This window comes from Aedes albopictus, chromosome 2 (genome assembly GCF_035046485.1).
Source record: "Aedes albopictus strain Foshan chromosome 2, AalbF5, whole genome shotgun sequence".
Taxonomy (NCBI): Eukaryota; Metazoa; Arthropoda; class Insecta; order Diptera; family Culicidae; genus Aedes; species Aedes albopictus.
In genome coordinates this window covers 408195937-408220396 of record NC_085137.1, presented here as the reverse complement: position 1 = coordinate 408220396, position 24460 = coordinate 408195937, and the positions used below count along the sequence as shown (strand labels likewise).

Sequence of the window (24460 nt, the reverse complement as noted above, 5' to 3'; positions counted from 1 at the left end):
TTTGAGGATTCTTCTGTTAATAATTTATTTAAAGGTGCTGCTATTTGCGCAAAATTTTTAATCAATTTACGATAATAGTTGCAAAACGCAACAAATCGTCTCACATCATCTGCAGTTTTGCAAACTGGATAGTTAATAATTGCTTCGAACTTTGAAGAATCAGGGAGGATGCCTTTATCGGAAATATTGTGCCCTAAATAGGTTACTTCCTTCTTGAAAAAAATGCATTTGCCTGGGTTCAGTTTCAAATTATATTTACGTAATCGTTCAAAAACTTTACGCAAATTATTCAGATGGTGCTCTGTAGAACAACCTATGACGATGATATCGTCAATATACAAAAATGCAACTTCCGGATTCAGACCTGTCATAGCAATGGTCATCATCCTTTGAAAGCTATTGGGTGAAATTTTTAGACCAAAAGGTAAACGTTTATACTGGTAACGTCCATTTTCAGTACTGAAAGCTGTATATTGTCTTGATTTTTCATCAAGAGGAATTTGCAAAAATCCGGACATTAAGTCCAATGTGGAAAACCATTTTGCTCGACCCAATTGATCAAGAATGTCATCAATACGGGTTAACGGAAATTTATCGGCAAGTATTTGTTTGTTCAGCTGTCGGAAATCGACAACTAAACGCCATTTTTTCTCGCTATTTGTACCTTTTTTCGGAACAAGTAAAATAGGAGAGTTGTAACTGGAAGTAGATGTTTCGATTAAATCGTTATCTAATAATTTTTTCACTTGCTTATTAATTTCCTCTTTCTGACTATGCGGGGTACGATAAGGTTTAATGTAAACCGGTGTATCGTCCGTTACAGAAATTTTTTGTTGATAAAAATTATTTTCAGATAATTTTTCATTATCTAGTGCAAAGATATCAGAAAACTCCTCAATCAGTTGAGTAAGTTTTACTTTTTCATTGATCGGAATATTGTCTGTATCAATTTTTTGAAAAATTTCTTTTGACCTGTCTTCATCATTTTTGGTTTTTGTTATGTTCAATATTGAATAATCATTTAAACTTTCAAAATCAACTTGTGGATTTTCCGGTATAGTTACAGAATATGAATTAGAATTGACAATTTTGACGTAAGTATTGTCTTTGTTTACAATAGAATTGGCAATGAATACACCAGGAATCAATTCCTTCGATTTAATTACACATCTTCTTTGATATTGTCTATTTTAAATTTCCTTATGACTTCACAACGGGGAGGTATAACAATTTGGTTGTGAATCGTGTCTTCCATTGGAATTTCAAAAACTTTTTCTCCGGTCCGCACTTCTAATATGTATGAATCAAAATGTATACTGCATTTATAATTGTTCAAAAAATCTTTTCCCAGTATACCATCCGACGGTATGGGAAAATTTGTTTCAACTAATTGGAAAGGAAAGTTAGTTAAAATATTACCATCAAAATTTAAGTTAGTTATTGCAATTCCAACTGTATTGACGGTTCCGTCTGTAACACCACGAATAATACATCTCGTTGAGGGATCTATCAGGTAATTTTGATCGACTAAATCTGCTTTTAGTATTGAAATATCTGCGGCTGTATCTAGTATGAAAGTACATTCAGTATTAGCAATTTCAACAAATGCTTTCACAAAATTTCCTCCAGCAAAATCTATGGAGTATATATTCTTTATTGTTGTCTGGCTTCCCTCAGCGGCAATGCATTTTGATTTGCTCGCTGAGGCGCCTGAGCGTTTTCCTGGTCATTTTCTGATTGAATCTGACGAACATTTCGGTAATCACAGGAGTGATTGTGATTTCCTCTTCGTCCACGGTTTTCTCCACGATTAAAGTTGTAATCACCATTGTTATACTCACGATGATTGTTTTGAGAACGTGTTTGACCATGTTGGTAATAACCACGTCTTCCTCGGCTTCTAAAATTATTGCCTCGACCACGACCATTCGGTCCATTTCTGTTTCGAGTAAAATGTAGCACTGAATTTGTCGGCGAGACACAATTTTCCAAAGTTTTTTGAATTGCATCTCCAATGGTGTTGAAAGACGATGCTTTTAAAATTAGTTTGATTTCTGGATTACTGGTCCCAGCTATTAAACTCTCAACCCCTGCTTTTGTAGCCATTTTGCTAGCTACATCAGCGGGAATTTTCTGTTGAACGTATAAACTGTTCAGCTTTGTCGTTAACGTTTCGGTTTCATTACAAAAAGTGTCTGCTTGACCTCTTTGCTTGATATTTTTCATCTTGGCTATTATAGTTTCCGGTGTTTGACGAGAGACACATTTTTGTTCTACCGACTGTACCAATAAAGTCGGATCATCATTTAACTGTCCTTGTAAGGCATGTCTTGCTTGTCCAGCAAGCCTTGTTTTTAGAAATTTGAACAAAGTGGGATGCTGATTTGCTGGTGTTAGTTCTATTAGCAAATTAGCAGCATCCACAAATGCTTCTGTTTTTTCAGGGTTCCCATCAAAAACTTCAACAAGCGTTGAAGCTTGTTTGATGTCGAATGCCATTTTTTGGTGGCTGGTTTTGAAAAGAGTTGTAAATTTAATGAAGCTTTTCGCGATTGTTTTGAATTTAGGCAAACTTGGCTGGTTCAATCTTGTTTCAATAAAAGTAATAATGCTATTTTTCAAATCTTCTGCCACTTTTATAACATATTCCGCCGTTGTTTTTTCTGTGTTCTTCACTAACAATAAGATCTGCTTATATATTTGTTCTGTAAGTTTCTGCTTTTCATGTAGGGTTGTGCGTAAGTAACGCCTATTTGGAGATTTATTCAAATTTGCCAAAATCGTTTGAAGCTTTCTTAATTCTGATTCGACCATCACTTTTTAGCATAGAAAATCTTTATTGACTCACCCTGACCGATAATGTCGCTCGCTGGAATGTTGTCGCCTACCCATGCAGATTGTTTCCACTCACTACGGTTGGTAATTAATGATTGGGGGCTCCGTTTCAATTTCGTTGTTCGTGTGTGCACTACACTTGGTTCAATGCTGCGATTGACTTCGCTGCTATTTTTGATGCTCTTCGTTTTTCACGTTTCATGAAAAGTACGTATAACGTAACTGCCAACTGTAGTCCAACGATCACTAAAATAACCACAATCTTCCATTCGTGTGCTAACAACATCTCTGTGTGCTGATCCTGGTTATTGATGATTGTAATATCCGAATCACCGTTTTGTTCAGTCTTTGGGTTGGACTTTTGATTGCCCATTTTGATGGTGACGACGGCTCGGCGTAAAAAGCTTTCAATTAGGATTGACTAATTGCACAACAGCCTTGATTTTCACTATACTTCATGTGTCACATAATGGTTTATAGTTTATTTCTTCACTATCAAACGGTGGCTTCTAACACTTTTCACTACTATTTTTCACGGTTCGCCATGAGGTAGCTTAGGTTTTCCACGGGAGTTCTCTTGAAGAATCGGACTTCACTCTACGTTGGTTCTGACAATAATGGCTTGTGCTTTATTCATGATATTTCTTAGACCTACTTAATTACTAACACATACAAAGTTGGATTGGGGAGGGGCTTGGACGATCATACGATCGATGTGTCTTAGAACTGCGGTCAGACCAGACCGTGGGACCGCACCGCACATGCAATGCTGACACGACGAAACTCGATCAGTTCATAAACATTCAACTCCATCGAATGCTTATCGCAGCAGCATGGCATGGCAAGTGTTGTCAGGAATACTGGATATACCACACTGTTCCTAGATGAGTTCCTAGTTCCGTAAACTATATGGGTATGAATATTTTCTCCAGGAATGTTTCCACAACTTGTTGCAATGATTCCATCATGGATTCTTCCATAGACTCCTTCAAGAATTCATCTGGGGATTTCACCAGACATTTCTTCGAGGATTTGTCCTGGGATATCTTTAGAAATTCCTCCAGTTATTGTTCCAGTGCGTTTTTCGAGGTTTCCTGCAGGAATGTCTCCAGAGCTCTGGTAATGTATTTCTGCAAGTATTTCTTCAGAGATTTCTGCAGGGATTTCTCCACATACTTCTTCGAGAATTCTGCTAGAGATTGCTCCAAAAACTCCATCTGGAATTATGCAAAGTATTTCGGCAGGAATGTCATCCAGCAATTTTATCAAAATATTTTACTAGAGATTATTCAAAATTTATCCAGGAATTGCTTAGAAATGTTGTACTAAAACCCTTTAGTAGTCCACCCAAGTATCCTTCAATAATTCGTCCAGAAATTACCGCAGACACGGATTTTTCAGATTTTTATTCAGGGATCTCGACAGAAGTTCTTCCAGGAATTCGCTGCGAAAGCTCTTTTGAGATACCCTAAGGAATTGTTTCCGGGATTTCTCATGGAGTTTCTTCAGAAATTCCTCCAAGAATTCCTCCAGGGATTTCTATGGCGTTTCTTGCAGGATTTCCTTAAGGAACTCCTCCAGGAATACTTTCAAGAATTGCACCAGGAATTCCTTCAGAAATTACTACGTCAATTTCTCCAACAAATCCTCCAATGATCACTTCAGAAATTCACAAATTTATCCAGGAACTATTTCAGGAGTTTCTCCAAATGTTCTTCCTGAAGTTCCTCCAAGAGTTCCGCCAGGCATTTCTCCAGGGACTCCTCCAAGAATTCTACCAAGAATTCCTCCAGGAATTACCCCAGGTATTTCTTCAGGAATTTTTCCAGAAAATCCTGCGCCGAAGCAGTTTTTACCGGCGGCTGCGTGTATAGTATGTTGAAGCAGAGGCGGCGGCGACGCCGGCGCCACGCCGGCGTCACGCCGTTCGCCCTATTCGGCGGCGGCGTAATCGGCGTGACATTTTTTTTGTGAAAAGCTTTCTAGCTATAATATAGAATAATTTGTTTCATGTACTTGAGTACAAGTTTCATCTGTTTTGTGTGAAAGGTGTAAACGTATGTAAATCAGAGATTTCAATAAAAACTATCCTTGCAAGAATTATGCTATAAATTTAAGACAGAATTCTTAAGGATGTTTACCAGGAAATTTATAAAGGATTCCTCTCGAGTGAAATTCACAACGTCGCACGTCTCTTCTTAGGATATTCTTTTCTAAAACTCATTTTAGACCAGTGCTATCATGGTAAAATCTTTTCTTTGGAGTTCTGTTAGGGTTCGTTTCAGAAATGCCTAGAAGGATTCTAAGATTTTTTTTTAAGTTTTTATTAATGTGTATTTTAACTTAAATGCTAATTCTACACTCAATTCTAAGAATTCTTTCATGCGTTTCTTCAGGAATTCCTCCAGAAAATTCTCAATAGATTTTTCAGGAAGATCCTCCAGAAGGTTTCCTGGAAGATCCTCAAATATTCCTCCACGGGTGGGATCGCAAACTTCTCTAGTGATTTATAGAAACCTTCCTTCATGGATTCTTCCAGATTTTTTTTCCGGCAACCCTTGTAAAATCCCTCCAAAGATTCTTTCAGGAGTTCCTTTAGAAATCACTTCAGGATTTATTTCTTGACGTTTCTCCAGAAATATCTCAAGAATATATCTTCTTGCAAATACTGCACAGCAATCTCCAGTTTTCCAGGTTATTTCTTTTTGCGATTCCTTTATGAATACCTCACAAGTTCTTCTAGGGAAATTGTATCAGTGAATTTTATCCACTAATACCGTGCAGACATTGTGCAAGAAATTCTTTCAAGAATCCAGAAGAATGTCCAGGAGTTTTTCCAGGCTTTGTTCCAAATCATCCTTCAACAATTCATTAGGGGATTTGTTCATAACATTTTTAGTACCTTTGCCTGCAATTTCTGCACAAATTCTCGATAAATTGTTTTCAAGGATGGCTTCAAAATCTTCTTCATGATTTAATTCAGATTCCTCAAGGATTTTCTTTAAAAATTCCTTCAGCAATTTTATCAGAAACTAATCCATTTTTTCCCTATTTTTTCCAAAAAATTCTCATAAAATTCTTCTAGAAATTCCTCCAAAGCCATCTCAGTAGTTTTTTTACCCTGCTGGGGAAATTAAACCACTGCGTCCAATTAACTGAACTTTTGTGGTGAATCTCAAGAGCTCCCTCAAGGACTTTCCCAAGAACTCATCCAACCATTATTTCTGAAATTGTCTCAATGAAATTAAATCTTATCAGGAGGTTGTTTCTATAGAAATTGATTCAGATAACCCTCTAAGAATAACTCCTACATGTTTTATGTAATTTCATAAAATACTTCTGTAAATATCTGTGTAGTAATATCTCAAAAAATTCACGGAGGAATCTCCAAAGGAAACCCTGGAAATATTTCTGAAAGGACCAAAGGAAGCATTCCAAAAAGAACCCGTCAAGTCATTTCTTCGGTAACCTCTGACGATATTTTCCAAGCGATTCTTTGGAACAAAATCACGGAAAAATGTTTGAGGTAATCTCTTACTGACATTCTTGGAAAACCCTTAAACTTGTGATGAAGTCTTAAGTGATATTTCAGATGGAATTCTTTAGTAGGCTTTAGATGGAATCCATAGAGGAATTTCGGAAAGAATCTTTGGAGGATTTTTTGAATACATTGATTATCTAATTCCTGAAGATAATGTGAAAGAATTCCAAGGAATTTTCTGAAATAATTCTGGAAAGAGTTGCTAAAGACATTTCCGGAAACTCTCCCTCAGAAACCCTTGGTGGAATTCCCACAGTAATTTATTAATAAATATTTAGAGAAATCCAAAACAAATCTTTTAAGAATTCATGGTGGATGTTCGTAAAGAATTCCCGAAGGAATTTATGAACATAGTTTTAAAAGAATCCCTGAAATAATGTCTGGAGAAATACTCTTTTGAATTTCTTGAAGAATCCGAAGAAAAATTCCTAATGCTATTCTTAGAAAAATTTCAGGAGGAATTACTGGTGAAATACGTGAAAGAATACCCGGAGGAATTCATGAACTGTATGATTTTTTTCAGTAATCACTGAAAGAATATTTACTGGAATTACAAAACATAATCATGGAAGAATTTCTGAAGAATGTCCTGGAGACACTCCACGAAGAAATTTATAGAAGAAGCCCTAAAAAAACATTTCAGAGTATCCGAAAGAGGAATTCCTGAAAGAACCCTGGGACAACTATGTAAATATAACTCCTAGAGTTATTTCTGGAGGATGAACATCCATAAGTTACGCCACGCTTCGAGGATCGAGGGGTTCCGAAGAGTGTGATAATTTCAAAGGAGTCCTATACAAATAGTGTGCCATAGGAGGGGGGGGGGTGGTTAGGATTTTGAAAATAGACATTTTTACGTGACCTTATTTATGGAATTTCTAATAAATAAATGGAGCCATTTCAGTAAATCCTTAGAAATTCTTTTGAAAATTTATGGAGGAACTTAATACACCTCTTAAAAATATTTCTGAAGGAACATTCGATTTTTTAAAGAAGCCTTGGAGAAATTTCTGAAAAAATCCTTGATTTTTTATTTTTAAGAAAATACAACGCTGTTAGAATGTCAGGAATCCATGGATGGTTTTCTGAAAAAAGAAATCCCCGGAGAAATTTTTGAAGTAATCCGCGGAGGAGTTTCTTAAGCATGGAGTGCTTTTTTTTTGAAGAATTCATGGTGAAATTTCTGAAGGGTCCTCTTTAAGAATTTCTGAAGATTGCGTGGAATATATGCCTTCAAGGATGTCATTCGTAAATTGCCATGAAAATCTTGCAAGAGATAAATAAAGAATATGTAGGAGGATGTGTTTGTGAACCTAATCAGATCACTGCCAAGAATTTAGTTGATAATTCGTTATGGTTTACAAGAGACTCGCTTAGTACTTGAAATAGAATAAGTGAGAATCTTCAAAGTATAGCAGTAAGAAATCACTATCGTAAATTACATAAAAATTTTACAAAAAATATACAAAAAGAGCTTCAGAAAAATGCACCTAATATGCAGAAGAAAAAATAATAGAATTTTTTTAAAATTTGCTATTAGTTTTAAATATGTGGTTCGTGAAGTGTTGGCGAGAAAAAAACTTTGTCATTTTCTCATCGGCGTGGGAAGTTTTGTTCGGCGGCGTAGAAAAAATATGAACAGCGGCGCGCCAGGTCAATTTAACTGGTGGCGGCGGCGTGAAAAAATCGTCGGCAACGGCGACGCACACGTCTACTTCAGAAATTATTGCAGAAATTCCACCAAGAATTTTGCACGAATTCCTCCAGGAATTCTTCCACGGATTCCTCCAGGTTTTTTCCACGGATTCCTCCAGGATTTTCGCCTCCAGCGATTCCTTCAGGGATTCCTCCAGAAATTACTTCAATGATTCCTTGAGTAATTTCTCCAGATCAATGATTTTTCCTTAAGCATTCCTCGTGAGGTTCCTCCAGAAATTGCTCCAGGGAATCCTCAACGAATTCCTCCAGGAATTTTCTCTAGGGACTCTTCAGGGATTCCTTATGGAATTTATGCAGAGATTCCTCCAGGAATTCTTCTCAAGTTTCTCATGTTTTTTTTCTAGATTACTCCAGGAATACCTAAAGCCATGTCTTCAGGAATTTCTTCAGGCATTCCTACAAGAGTTCCTCCAGGTATTTTTAAAAAGATTCCTACAGGATTTCATTCAATAACTCCTCCAGGAATACCTTCAAGAATTCCATCAGGAATTACCCTAGGAATTTTTTCAGAAATTCCTCCAGGAATCGACCCCGGAAGATTTTTTTAGTGACTACTACGTGGACTTCTCCAGGGATTCCTTCAGAAATTCCCCCAGGAATTTCTCCCCTAATTTATTCATGAACTATTCCAGGTGTTCCTCCAGGAGTTTCTCCACGAGTTCTTCCTGAAGTTCCTCCAAGAGTACCTCCAGGGATTCCTTCAGGGACTTCTCCAGGAATTCCACCAAGAATTCCTCCAGGACTTACTCCAGGTATTTCTTCAGGAATTTCTCCAGGAAATCCTTCAAGGATTCCTTAAGACATTGTTTCAGGAATTCCAACAGGAGTTTTCCAGGGATTCTTCCAAGGTTTCCTCCAGGGATATCTCTAAGGATCCGTCCAGATATTCCTCCTGGAATGACTCCAATGATTCCTCCAGAAATTCCTCCTAGAATTCCTCCTGGAATTGTTTTGGAATTTCCTCTTAGAATTTCCCTGGGAATTTCTCCAGAAATTTCTTCAGGGATTCCTCCAATGATTTCTCTAGAGATTGTTCCAGGAATTCATTCAGGAATTCCTCCGGGAATTGTTCCACGGAATATCTCCAAGATTTTTTCTAGATATTTTTCCAAAAATTCTTCTTGGCGTTTCGCTAGGAATTTGTCCGAAAATTCCTCCAGGAATTCCCCCTGACGTTCCTCCAGAAATTGCTCCAGGGATTTTTCCAAAAATGCCCCCAGAGATTCTCCAAGAAATTTCTCTAAAGATTCCTCCAGGAATTCTTCAAGAGGTTTCTTCAGAAATTTATCCAGAGATTCCCTCCAGAGTTCCTTAAGGAAATCCTGGAATTCTTTCAGGAATTCCTTGAGGATTTCTTCCTGGGTTTGCTCATCCAGAATTCCTCGAGGGAGTCCTACAGGAATTTCTCTTGGAATGTCTCCAGGGATTCTCTTTTCTTTAGGAATATCTCTACGGATTCATCCAGGAACTCCTCCAGGGATTTCGCTAGGAATTCATATAGGGATTACTCCGGGAATTTTTTCAGAGGTCCTTCCCATAATACCTATAGAGATTCCACCAGGAATTCATCTAGGAATTCATCCAAGGATTGCTCCGGGCATTTTTCCAGGAAATTCCCTAACCCCTGGAGGAGTTGCAAGAGTAACCCCTAAAGGCTTACATTGTGAATCCATTCCGAGATTCTTGCGGAACTATGTTGTGGGATTCCTCCGAGATTTAATCCATAATGTTCGTCGAGGGAGAATCCTTTGAAGTTTTCTAGAGGAATTCCCGTAGGAACTCCCGGAGGCATTCCTGAAAGAATTTCCAGATGAATTTACAGAGGAATTCGTGGAGGAACATTAAAAAAATCTGTAGAAATTCACGAGGAATTTTTGGGGAAAGTTTCAGAGGAATTGCTGAGGGAATTTCCGAAAAAAATCTGGATGGTTTCACGGATCAATTTCTGGACGACCCAAAAAACAGAAGTAGCTGAACACCGCGTTCTCAAGAAAAAGTTTGCCTAAAAAATGTTTATTCAGCTCTTGTACAGCAACGTGTCTGCTAGGGTGTTTCCGAAAGGCTTCGAAGACTTTCACACATATTTAAGGTAAAAAATGATAGTTTTGGAGGAATTTACAAACTTCTGGAGGAGTTCACAGACGAATTCTTGGAGAATTTTCCGGAGGGATTTCTGAAGGAAATTCCGGAAGAATTCATAGATAGCTCAGACCGATTACTTTTTTCTGCGAAAAATATGTAAACAAACTCCAGCTGATTCGGCCTGACACTTGCGCGATCACACTCACACAAACTCAAAAAGAAATACGAGAGAGAGAGAATGGTTGAGTGCTTTCGCTGTTTAATCCTCTCTTGGTGCTTACCGAATGATGTATCAGGATTTATAAAATCCGGATAAAATCTCGTATTAAGGACAAACGTCTTGAAATCCCGCTTCAACGCATTTGAAAACCCAAGTTGAAACTAAACCCCTATGAGAAACGGTGTGATGCAGCTACAGTAGACGTTCGCTCGGTGCAAACGGTTTAACTGCAATGCTTTTTAACCGCAAGTCCGCTAAGTGCAATCATTTTGCAGTTATCGCACCGCTATCTGTCAAAAACAAAACGTCAACAACGTTGCGATGTTTTTCGTATGCACTACAGCTGCATTGCGATGTTTTTGAGTGCATTCTGGCTGCGTCCAACAACAATTGACAACTGTTTGACGGCTGTCAGTCGTTGCAGTTAGCGAATTTCATTCGATAACTGAAACGTAAACATGTTGCACTTATCGAACGTCTACTGTACTTTTATACTTTGTAAAAAGACTGATATATGAAAGTTCGTTAAAGTTGATGGCTTCATGATAATCAACAAAAAGAATACGAATTTGTTTGTTTTTGTCAGTTTGAAAATAATAAACTACCTCAACCGTCCCTCCTGGGAATCAATAGCATCGAACTGGAATTTATTCCATCCTGAATGGCTTCAATCAAAACAAACCAGTAAAATTATCGTAAATAATATAGTGTGTATTACCCTGAACACGGGGAAACGAAAAAACTCAAAATTAGGTCTTTTTCACTCATCTTGACAGCTAAGTAAAACCAGTCAAATTTGAGTTATTTGCAAAGAACTCAATTTTGAGTTGTTTCACACATTCTTCGTTTTGCGTAAATTTTAACTGTTATGAAACCAGTAGGTTTTGGATTAAAAAAACTCAAAAATAGGTGTTTTGATTTAGGGAATTTTATCGAAAAATTATTGGTTTCTGATGTATTCGCACGTAAGTAAACAAACAATTTGGCATCAAATCACATTTTATTAATTCATAGTCAAATTACATAGGCAAGGTAACGACACAATTTAACACTATTCAATCACGGTTATATTCCTCCGTTGTTACGTTGTTGTCCGGATGCTTCATCCATCGGGTGTTTTGATTGTGGTCCGTCATGAATTTAGTTTTTAATTCGCTATGCTATCGGTCGTCGGATTTATGGTGTATGGCTGAAAGGAAAGAAGTGTTTTACTTAAAATTATTCCACTTCGAACGATTGTCACACGAAATATTACCTGGAAGTGGATTAAAATTTGATGAGCTGCTAGTAGACACTCATACCAGATTCGAAAATTGCAGAGACAATCGGTGTGACGAAACCTGGAACATGACAGGCCTTCCGCACTTGAAAACACAAACGAATCAGCATCCTGTAAAATAAACGACTTTAACTTTCTTTATAAAGCGACCAAAACATCAAAATATACTCTTACCAAATAGTTTTTTATGCACCTGAGCGATAAAAGCACTAACTCCGAAATACAAATGGCGCTCGATTGAATTTTTCATCCAAAATCAAGTACTGCACCAGCACTTGATTTTGGATACTTTCATTATCGGGAATGAAAACAACTTCAGATCCACAAGTATCAAATAACTCAAAAGTAAGTTTTTTCGGATAACCTGAAGATTGAGTTTAAAATAACTAAAGCTAAGAACATAATGTATCCAAACAAGGAGAGTTGTGAGAGAACTTAGTTTTAGGTATTTTTTATCTCAATTTTGAGTTATTTCGTTTCCCCGTGAAGAGCATCATAAATTTTCTCTCGCCTAATACCTATCGCGATTCCGATCGCAAAACGAAAGCTTTGAGCTACGCATCGCATCGTTTGAGCGTTTGATCCAAAAGCGCGCAAAAAAGTTCCCTTTCGTGAAACTGTCTGGCTGTGCTGTAGTTTATGGACACAACCAGAGTAGGTATATGGGGATGGATATCGGTTGGTTCGATAAATCAGACACGGTTGTCGTCGTGCTCGTTCCTACGTGTGGTATTCCTGATACCCGATTGTGAGCATGGTTGAAATTGTTTTGGGAACAGAGCCGGGCCCAAGCCCACAATCAGTCTCAGATAGTGGAGCATCCAAGCGATATGTAGGTACCGTAGATTGGGGGTAAATGGATCAGTTTTCGATAAGTAAGTAAGTAAATAAGTAAGTAAGTAAGTAAGTAAGTAAGTAAGTAAGTAAGTAAGTAAGTAAGTAAGTAAGTAAGTAAGTAAGTAAGTAAGTAAGTAAGTAAGTAAGTAAGTAAGTAAGTAAGTAAGTAAGTAAGTAAGTAAGTAAGTAAGTAAGTAAGTAAGTAAGTAATTTGACCCGAACTGCATCAGTTTACCACCGATATACGGTGCCGCGTGTGCTGTTGTGTATGGCATACTTTTGCCCAGGAAGACAGCAATGATTTATCACCTGAAGTGGCCTTCCCCCAAACCCGGAAGTTGTTGCTGATGGTTTTTCCGCTTCAGCTTGTTTGGCTACCAGGTGTGAAATGTGTTGCGTATGCTTTCTGGCTGTTGTACGTGGCCATATCGATGGTCTACACCGTCTGTCCACACATCCGTATAACCGGAGGTAGGTACGTACCCACATGAAACGAAGATAAAATATATGATACCAGTTGGAAAACGGAGGACACGTTTCGTCGTCGTTTCTTCTGGTTGCGGAGCACGATGTTGAAGTGGAAAGGTTGTTTGGTGGTGAACAGCAATCATCGACAACAACCATCCGACAACGGAACGCAACAACGGTGCCAAGTCACGGAGAAGAGATCCAATCGGGAAATGTCACGAACGTGATACGGCGTGGGGATTTCTTATGAAGTCAACTGGTAAATTGATACCTTGGTGGTTGGATAATGGATTGTTATTTTCAGCTGTGTACAAAGTCTATTATTTTTATCGGGTTTAACAGTTGGATCGCAAAATTTGTGTTTTTGATTGAATTTCTGTCTGTGATGACGTGCCATGGCTTATAAGTAAATCTTCTCGAATTTACTTGAATACGTCCAATAAGTATGTTATGTAAATAGATAGAAAATGATTAAAAACAACTTCAGAAAGGACTTCATGGGTGGATTATTAGGATTTGTTTTAGAGGGATTGATTCTCTTTCAGAAGCGTAAGTAAGTAAGTAAGTGAGGGGTGTTCCAAAGGGATTCAACCAGCTCTAGGGAAGTACATGAAATTCCCTGAAAAACTTGTGAAGCGCCTCTGATCAGCTGAGAATCCCTTAAATGCCCCTGACCCCCTTGCATCCCCTGAGACAGTCTGGTACCCCTTGAAACTCAATGACACCTCCTGAAACGCCCGGTGATCTCCGGAGACCCCCTGAAGCACCTCTCAAACCCTCAAGAGCCCTCCTGAAATCCCTTGAGATCCCTGAAACACCCCTGAGACCTTCTGGAACCATGTTGAGACACCCTAAATCACTTCTGAGACCCCATGACGCACCTCTGAGGACCCCTGGAAGCCTTTGTAATCCTTTTAAACGCCTCGGAAACCTCGTAGTACCGCCCCTGAAGCCCCCTGGGACGTCCTGGAACATCCATGAGATTCCTTCAAACGCCCCTGAGATGCTATGGAAACTCCCTGAGACCACTTGAAACGCCCTTGAGAAAGCACCCCACAGACCAGCTGAAGCGTCCTAGAGACTCTCTGGAATTCCCATAGACCATCTTAAAATCCCTGAGTTGCCTTGAAATAACCATGAAACCCCCTAAAAACTCTGAGGCCTCGTGGAATACCCCCAAGACCCCTTGAAGTGCTCCTGAAACCTCCCTGAAATCTCCTGGGTCCCCCTGAAACTCCTTGGATCACCTTGAACCACTCTTGAGACCCCCTGAAACACCCTAGGATACTTCGGATGACGCCTGAAGTGCCCCTAAGACCTTTTTGAAACCCCCTCGGACCTCCTGAAACTTACTGAAACACTTCTTAGTCCCTATGGAGCTCTCCCGGAACTCCCTGATACCCCCTGGAAACCCCTTGAAACGCCTTTGAGACCCCCTGAAGTGCCCCTGAGACACCCGAATGCCCCCAGTTACCCACTAAGACCCCCAGATACGCATTTGAAACCCCCTGCTATCCCTGAATACTAAGGTGGCCCACACTTATATGAAAAACAAAAATTTCGAAAAATGTCAAGTCTTACCTCTTAAATCAGTTGTTTTGGACTCCCTGAAGCTACATTCAAAATTTGAGCAAAATCGAATGAGCCTAAGGGGGCGCTGAAAACGCTTGAAATTTGTATGGGAAAACATGGCCAAATGCATGCAGAAATTCTAAGTTTTTGCCGCTAGGTGGCGCTGTAAGCGTTCAATAATCAAACCCTTTGGTATTACTGTAGGTGACTATATGCCAAACAACTTTGTCGAAGACCGAAAAGTGATCCAACGTCTGTGAAAAAAGTTATACCCTAGGTAAAGTGAGGATAAACTTTATTGTTGTTTTTCTAATACATGTAAAGGAATAATATCAATATTGAAATCTCAATACTTTGCCTCACTTTGTCTACACTGAGGATACTGTTCGTATATTTTTCATAGTTTACATCTTATGAATATTTTTTTTTTATTTTTTTCGCCATTTCACAGTTCTCGTATGCTTTTCATACATTGAAAAGCGAAATCCATAAGACTTATCGTATGAAAAATCTCATAAGAAGCTTCGTATGAAAATCATTAGATGTGTTATGAAACACCATTGCTAAAAAACAACAAAACCTTTTATTGGCTTCTAACCACTTCAACTTCCGAAGCGTCGATGGGCGAATGAGTAGCACGCACTCGCCAACCTTAACGTTCCTGGTTCGATTCCAGGTTGCGACTTTTTTTAACTTCTGCAAAATATTTCATAAAAATATGTATGATAATCATAAGACATAGTTTCAATTTCTATACGTTATCAGTATGATTTTCATACGTGAGTGTTATGAAATTTATACAGTAACAGTATGACAATAATAGTTGGCGCTTTGAATCTAAAATCATAGTTCGTAACTATGATTTTCGCAAGAAATTCTTGTGGCAAAAAACATAGTTGATTCGTATGGTTTTCGGAGTTGCAGTATCCTCAGTGTAGGGTATAACTTTTTTCACAGCCGTCGGATCACTTCGCGGTCTTCGACAAAGTTGTTTGGCATATAGTCACCTACAATAATACCAAAGGGTTTGATTATTGAACGCTTACTGCGCCACCTAGCGGCAAAATTCGAAAACATAAAATTTCTGCATACATTTGGCTAAGTTTTCCCATACAAACTTCAAGCGTTTTGAGCGCCCCCTTAGGCCCAATCGATTTTGCTCAAATTTTGAACGTAGCTTCTGGGAGTCCAAAACAACTGATTTAAGAGGTAAGACTTGACATTTCTCGAAATTTTTGTTTTTCATATAAGTGTGGGCCACCCTACTGAATACCCATGGGAACTCCTTAAAACGCCCCTGAGATGTCCTGGTACGCCCCTAAAACCCTCAGGGGCCCTCTGAAATATGTATGTAAGGTCGTAAGGATATGTACTTAATTGTTTTCCTACATTCAATCGTACTCTGTAAGTATTTTTACAAAGTATGAAAGTATGTTGGTGGATGATATCCACAATCTGCTTCCCTTTCGAAGGAAGGACTCACGTTTTGTAAGAATGTATGTCGGAAGTGGGATTCGATCTCAGATCTTCGGCGTGAAAGGCATGCGCTTAACCATCACACCAATTCAACCAAATTTGTGAAATTTTATTCCTACACACTGACACATTTGAAAACCCAAGTACTTCAAAGGCAGGAGATTTTAGGGCTTCACAGGCTGACAGGTGAGCTTCCGGATGATTCGTCAAGAAATCCTTCCGTAATTCCCCCATTACTTTCCTCTGGAATTTGTGCTGAGTTTTTTCAAAGATACTTTCGGCATTCCTATGGTAAATCTTTCTAGGATTCGCTATGGATTTTGTTTTGGTTCGTTCTGGGATTCCTACTAGAATTTCTCCCTGGATTCTTCCAGGAATTCTCTCCAGGAGTGTTTTCAGGGATTCCTCCATGAGTTCCACCTGAAATTCGTCGAAGAGTTCCTTCTCTGAGGAATTTGGAATTTTTTCTGGAATTTCTGCAGGAGTTTCTTCAGCAACTCTATCAGCAGCTCGTCTGGAACTCCTCCAGAAATACCTTTTGGGATTTCTCCAGAAGTTTCTTCTGTGATACCTCCAAGAGTTATTTCAGTGATTTCTGTGATAATTCTGAAGATTCTGTCAAGAGTTTCTTCCTAGATTTCTCCAAAATTCTTTCAAGGATTCCTTCGAAAATTGCTTTTGGGGTTCCTCCAGGTATTCTTGCCGGGATTCATCCAGGATTTCCTCTATGTATTCCTCTCGGGATTACTCCACGAATTTCTCACGGGAATCCGCCAGGAATTTCTTCAGGATTTCCTCTAAGTATTTATCCCGGGGTTCCCCGGGATTTCTTTAGGGATTCTACCAGAAATTCCACCTGGGACTCCTCACGAGTTTATTCTGGGATTTCTCCTGAGAGTTTCTCCTGTGATTTGTCCAGAAATTCTCCAGGAGTTCCTTCAGAAATCCCTCCTGGAAATATTTCTTTGATTCCACAATAAATTCTTTCTTTTCGAGTTTCTTTCAGATGTTTTGAGATTTATCCAGGAGTGTAGTCTGCCACTCCGACAGGACTTTCTCCCGGTATTCGTCCAAAAAGTCCTTCCGACTTATTCGAGGACTGGTTCTAGGAATTCTCCAAGAGAGTTTTACGGGACTCCTCCTCTCCTTCGTGGTTGTTTTTAACAGTTTTTTTTTATTCTAGTTTCTTCTTGGATTTCTGCAGTTATTTTTCAAACGGTTCTTTCAGGCATTCCTTCCGGGATTTCTTCTGAAAACACACCTGAAATCACTCCTGGCACTCCTCCAGGAATTTGTGCGATGATTCTCTAGGATTACATCCGGTAATCCTCCAGGAGTTTCTCCTGAGGCTCATTCCTGGGTTCCTACAGGAATTTCTTCCGAGACACCTATCTGAATATAAGCAACACTTCCTGAAAAAAATCCTGAAGGAATCTCTCAAAAAACTTATGCAGAATTTCTCGGGTCAACTCCTAAGAGAATCCTAGAATAACATTTTTAGGCAGCTGGGAAGAAACTCCTGGGGAATACTGGAAAGCACTTCTGGAGGAATCTAGGAAGGCACTCTGGGAGGAATCTCGTAAGAACCTTCTAAAAGGAATCCTAGTAAGGAACTTCGGAAGGAATCTTGGAAAAAACTCCTGATGGAACCCCGGAATGAAGTTCTGGAGAAATCCCGCAAGGAATTGCTAGAAGAATCTCAGAATAAACTTCTGAAGAAATTCCAGAAAAAAAGTCCTGGAAGAAGCTCTAAAGGAACTCCTGGAGGAATTTCGGAATGAATTCCAGGACGAATCCCGGAAGCAGTTCTGACAGGAATCTCGGTAGAAACTACTAGAGGAATCCTAAAAGAAAACTTTTAAGGAATTCTAGTATAAAACTATAGGAGGGATCCCGGAAAAAGTCTTGGATGGAACTTCCGGAGGAATCATGGAAGTAATTTCTGTAGGAACCCTGGAAGGAATTCTGGTGACCTCTTGACATGGGACGTTTCAGGGATGTTTCAGATGCGCTTCAGGGTGTTTAAGGGTGTTCCAGAGGTTTTATGATGTTTCAGGTGGGATTTTAGGAAGGTATCAAGGCGTTTTAGGGCGTTTCAAGTAGTTACAGTACGGTTCAGGGAGGTTTCAGATGCGTTTCATGGGATCTCAGGGGGTTCAGCGGGTTAGGGTTTTTAGGGGCGATTCAATGCGTTTCAAGTCGTTTCAAGGGGTTACAGGACGTTTCAACATCCTAAAGTTCTAATCAACCTACACTGAAATCTCCTTGAAACGCCCCGAAACCCCTTTAAACGTTCCTGACCTCTGAAAACTATCGTTACTTGACAACATCAGTTTGACACTTATGAAAATTTGATCGAGTCAAACAAAATGTTTGAGCATTTACTGCTGACTGCACCCCAAATTGGACTGACACAATAGTGTGCACACAACTTCAAAGTGTGATTGCAGCGCAGGGCCACGTCTGATCGAGTTGAGGTCTTCGGTGCACTTATTCCTTGTAAATGGAGGAATAAGTGCACCGAAGACGTCGGGGCGATCCGAGGCAAATGTGCACTTTAATCACACTTTTTATGCGTACCAATAAAAGTGTGATAGTCCAATTTGGGATGTAGTCTGCAATATTTCTTTTGGGACAAATATTTGACCCTGTGTACTAACGGCTTAACGAAATGGAAAACGCAGCTTACAATTTGTCATGTACACTGAAGTGCTCCTTCTCGCTGGAGCAGTAACTGGAATCAGCCTCTGGAAACTCCTCTAAAATACTTGCAGTGGGGTACCGCTAAAAACGCATTATTTCAAAAAACGTCGTAAAAACCACGTTATTTCAAAAACATTGCCAAAAACCGCATTAAGTTTGTACATGGCAAATTGTAAGCTGCGTTTCCCATTTCGTTAAGCCGTTAGTACACAGGGTCAAACATTTCTCCAAAAAGATACCAATGCTCAAACATTTTGTTTGACTCGATCGAATTTTCATTAGTGTCAAACTGATGTTGTTTCTTGAGCTCTTTCAAGGTGAAATTTTTGACCCTAAGGCCTTAGTTGATACTATACACTTTACATCTTTGAAAATGTTTGTGAAGGCCATCGACTGCAAACATCAGAAGCATTGCTCTTCGAACCGATGTGCACACAAAAAAATAACATTCCAAAGATGAAGCCAATGTTTTGGTTTGTCTGCTGCCGTTCTGTACAATACCGTTGACACCGTTGCGCTCTCATTGTGAGCAACTGTTCGGAGCTCCGTGCATTAGAAATTCCTCGTTTTGCCGTTCTCATTGGGTTGGGCCTTTAGTATGACAGACAGTTCATTTTTTTTATCAATGTACACTGAAAAACAAGAGAACCCAAATTTGAGTATTTTTAAACTCACTTTTGAGTTCTTTTTTGCATCCCGTTTCATTTGCTCTCTTTATTGTTGTCAAAGAGTGAAGAGCAAAACAACCCAACTTTGAGAGTTCGATGCGGGAAGCCAAAATTGAGTAAGTGAGATAGTACCGAAAGTTGAGTAATTTTAACTGACGGTTGAGTAAAAAGAACTTCGACGCTAGGTACTTTGGCCGTATACGCCTAAATGCAAACTACCCACCTCGACATCGACTCTATCAACTCAAAATTGGCTTCCCGCACGCAACCTCGAAGTTGGGTGGAATGAACTCACTTTTGGGTACTTTCGTTTCTCCGTGTACCTAATCGTGCATTTGAAAAGGTTCCAGAGATTTTCAACGGGCCCGAGTAAAAGAAAAGATCTGAATAATAGACTATTTTGATATAAAGATCAAAAAGTGACATTGGATTGATTGATATTAGAAATAAAAGATCTATAAATAATATCTAAATTTTACTCCTGGAACATCACCATCATATCGTGCTTAACTCTTGTAAGATCTAACCAATAGCTGCGAGGTATACATACATTTCAGGCCAAACATTTCAAAAGGTCCTATCTGCATTTGAGAGGCTCTTTTTGTTTACTTTCTCTTTCAATTATTGCAATGTAATGGTACACTTTTCAACTATTTTTGCAGTACAATTCAAAAGACGATTGTTTTGATCATCGTTCTACGCAAGGAGACAATCATAATTGAAATAAACAGCTGAGATATTCACGGAAGAGAGGGAAACCAAAGAGAGCCTCTCTTCTGCAGATTGGACCTTTAGACATGTTTGCCCTGATTTAATCTTGAAGAATCAAGTTTTGATATCATTCATATATTCCAGGATTTTTTTTACATATTATTTTGAGTACCATGCTATTGGAGGCTTGACTGTACGGTTTCAACTTTCTCTTAGAAACGGCTACGCACGCAGTCTTTAAATAGTGAAACGATGTTTATTATCTGTCCAACGTTTCGAAACGGGATTTGTGTCTTCTTCAGGGGAACTGGAATTTACTTACATGTACAAATTTGAATTTTTACATAATAAAAATAACAAAATAACTTACAATAACTTGGTCGTTCTGGGCTTGTGTATCGTCTAAATGTAACTGTCCTGTTAATGTTTTGTTGTTACCAATACTGTAAAATTATTGTCATGAACATCTAAGTAAAATCCAGTTCCCCTGAAAAAGACACTATTCCCGTGTCGAAACTTTGGGCAGCCAATAAACATCGTTTTGCGATTAAAAGACTGCGTAACCGTTTATAAGAGAAAATTTTCAGTACTTTCATCACTTATATCAATCAAACCAATATCACGATTCACCACTACCCCGGGGGTGTTCCTGGGGCTTGAGGCAATTTCGGAATCGTTCTAGGCGTTCTAAGGGATCTCAGGGGGTTTTTTGGAACGGATTTCAGGGGGTTTCAGGGGGCTCCAGGGGGATTTAGGAGCATTCTTGCAGGTATAAAGGTGCTTCAGAGTATGTCATTGTAGAAAGTCTATTTCTAAAGCACCATCCAACCACATGGCCTCCTAGACCGTACGTGGATGGAATGGAAGCAGACGCCTGAGAAAACCTAGTTTCTAATGATGAGTTCTTTATGGTGGTGAAACAACTCAAAGTGCAGAAAGCTTCTTAGTATTCTTATTGTTGTAAAGCCTATAGCTTTCTAAATTTTTGTTGCATTTAATTTTTATTAATTTTTATTTTATGGTGGTAACTACTTCACACAGGAACATTGACCTCAATGGAAATTTCGATATTATTGCCAAAAACCGAGCAAGGTGGCCAAAGATATTATAATTTAAAAAATTCTTTGCCTTCAGATCTCGTATACCAAATGATTTATTGACTGTCTATTAGGTTAGGTTCGTTAATTACATTACTTCCTTTCTGCCACCGCTCGAAAAACTTGCGCCAAATTCTACCATTCAAGAACTTATACACACAGTTTACATTCGAACCCCAGTCAGTAAGAACGTGACCCCGGCTTTAAAACTACTTACCAATGGCCGTTGCTATCCCCCAGAACCGGATCAGAGGTCGCAGGCAGTGGCACGGACCGCCAAGCTGTCGCCGTCGGTTCCTTCCATCCATTATGTAGTGTGGTGTGGTGGTGTGAAAAAGGCTTCGATCGGTGTTTGCTGTTTTCTTCCTTCGCTCCAAACCGCCCCGAAAAAGTTGTTCAAACTTTTCGCTTGGGTGGGGCAAACATCCGCTTTCTGTCGATTCGGGGAAATTCAGTGCGGTGGGTCTGCTGCAGCACCCGCTCCCCACAGGATTCGCTGGGAGGTTCTATTATTGTTTGTATTTGTCTCTTGGTGAGCGGTGAACGCTTTGAAATCTTTGCTCCGGATGCTGTTATGACGGGCTGAATGCTAATTCGTTGATTTATATTAGCATAACTTTTGTTCTGCCTCACTGTTCAAGCATGGGTCATTTAGAAATGGGACGCAGATAATTTTGGAGATGAATTAGCAAAATTGGGACTTCTAGAAAACGCAATTTCTAGCCTTCTGGCCTTCTGAGTATATAAAGTGGTACAAATTCGTTCAAACGCGCTTAATTTTTGAACGATAAACTTTACTTTAGGGACATCTGTGTTTTATTGCTACATATATATTTTGATGGACACTCGAGCAATATACTACCTGCACAAGAAACGAAGAATTCTTTTCAATTCGTTTTACTTTCATCGCATTTTTTGTTTTTTTTTCCATATTTGTTATTAGCAAATTATTTCACTTTTTTTTGTAAATAAACCTTAATATGCAGCAACATAAAGATATTGCTTTGAGAAGTACATATGTGGGGTTACGATGAGCACCTCAATGGCGACGTTGCAAGTACCGAAAGTGGCGTGGTAAAAGATCTAGGAGTATGTGCACAGGACGAAAGACTTCCGGCCCTCTGACCTCCAAGAGATTGAGGAGAAGGTTGGCCGGTTGAAAAACAACAAAGCCGCTGGAGCAGATCAACTACCAAGCGAGCTTCTAAAATACGGTGGAGAGTCACTGGTGAGAGCACTACACTGGGTCATTACCAAGATTTAAGAGGAGGAAGTATTACCGGAGGAATGAATGGAAGGTATCGTGTGTCCCTTCTACAAAAAGAGCGACAAGTTGGATTGCGGGCACTACCGCGCGATCACACTACTGAGTGCTGCCTACAAGATACTCTCTCAAATTTTATGCCGCCGTTTATCACCGATTTCAAGAGAGTTCGTGGGGCAATGTCAGGCTGGATTTATGGGTGAACGCGCTACAACGGACTAGATGTTCGCCATCCGTCAGGTGTTGCAGAAATGCCGCGAATACAAGGTGCCCACATATCCCTTGTTCATCGATTTCAAATGGCGTATGAATCGATCGAGAATAGCTATGGCAGATTATGCACGAACACGGATTCCCGGATAAACTGATACGATTGATCAAGGCGACGATGGATCGAATGATGCGCGTAGTTCGAGTATCAGGGACACTCTCGAGTCCCTTCGAATCTCGCAGAGGGTTACGGCAAGGTGATGGTCTTTCGTGCTTGCTGTTCAACATTGCGTTAGAGGGTGTAATAAGGAGAGCGGGGAGAAACACGAGTATGACGATTTTCACGAAGTCCGTTCAGCTGCTTGGTTTCGCTGATGATATTGATATTATTGCTCGTAAATTTGAGACGATGGCGAAAACGTACATCCGACTAAAGAGTGAAGCCAGACGAATCGGATTAGTCATTAATGTGTCGAAGACAAATTATATGATGGCAAAGGGCTCCAGGGAGGAATCGCCGCGCCCGCCACCCCGAATTTATATCGACGGTGATGAAATCGAGGCGGTTGAAGAATTCGTGTACTTGGGCTCACTGGTGACCGCCGACAACGGCACAAGAGGCACATTGTGGCAGGAAATCGTGCTTACTTTGGACTCCGCAGAACTCTACGATTGAATAAAGTTTGCCGTAACACGAAGTTTACCATCTACAAAACGCTGATTATTTTGCCTTGGATAATTTGGATATGTGGGCTCATGAAAATGGATTTACATTTTCAGTTCAAAAAACAAAATTTATTTTATTTTCTAGAAAACATTCGCCCATAAGCATTAATTTATTTCTCAATGGACTTGAAATAGAACAAATTGATGAGTATAAATATCTTGGTATTTGGTTTGATTCTAAATTAAATTGGAACACTCATATTATATACATACAAAAAGTGTGTTCAAGAAGAATTAATTTTCTTCGTACAATTACTGGTACATGGTGGGGTGCAAATCCTTCTGATTTGATAACACTATATAAAACCACTATTCGTTCAGTAATGGAATATGGTTGCTTTACTTTTGGAAGTACTGCGCAAACTCATTTTTCCAAACTTGAAAAAATACAATACCGTTGTTTGAGAATTTGTTTAAAACTAATGAATTCCACTCATACTCAATCTGTTGAAGTTCTTTCTGGTATTATCCCACTGAAAATTCGTTTTCAGGAGCTAAATTGCAAATTTTTGATAAATTGTTTTGCAAATAATCATCAAATCATAAGCACTTTGGAGTCGTTATACCAAATTAATCCTACTAATAGAATATTGGATTCCTTTATTCATTGTTCAAATCAAGATCTTTTACATGTGCATTCGAATGGGTTTTATGATTTTAAATTAAACATACATACATATGAACCATTAATTGACTTGTCCTTATTTTATGAATTGCGACAAATACCAAAGCTTGAACATTCGAAATTTGCAAATTTACTATTTAAACGTAAATTTGATGGATTCAACCCTACACAAATGTATTTTACAGATGGCTCTCTAATTGATGGCACCGCAGGTTTTGGAATATATAACTTATTTTCAGCTCATTTTTATAAATTACAATCTCCGTGTTCTGTTTTCATAGCAGAACTCATTGCTTTGTATTTTACTTGTAACATGATCAAAGATTGTCCGCCCAATTTTTATATAATATGCTCTGACAGTTTCAGTTGTCTGAGTGCTTTGAATACTATCAAATTCAATTTCAAATCACATCATATCTTGTTGATG

At 39.0% G+C, this 24460-nt stretch overlaps 1 protein-coding gene and 1 long non-coding RNA gene across 6 annotated transcripts in view; both read right to left on the bottom strand.

Moving 5' to 3' along the window:
* The window catches only part of LOC109406023 (uncharacterized), a 122525-nt gene that overhangs the window by 29846 nt on the left and 68219 nt on the right, over positions 1-24460 (bottom strand). For 2 of the 5 annotated variants that reach the window (XM_029876557.2, XM_029876561.2), the window contains exon 3: positions 21426-21797. In XM_029876557.2, the coding sequence (XP_029732417.1) occupies positions 21426-21516 (91 nt within the window). In that variant the 5' untranslated portion in view covers positions 21517-21797. Of the gene's footprint in view, positions 1-21425; positions 21841-24460 lie in introns of all 5 variants that reach the window. The other 3 variants (XM_029876559.2, XM_029876560.2, XM_062853392.1) reach the window with 3 other exon arrangements.
* LOC109422039 (uncharacterized) lies at positions 11379-12154 on the bottom strand. Its single transcript, XR_002132877.3, has 3 exons — positions 11851-12154; positions 11653-11787; positions 11379-11586 (listed from the first exon to the last, which is right to left on the bottom strand). It is a non-coding gene; the product is annotated as an uncharacterized LOC109422039 (long non-coding RNA).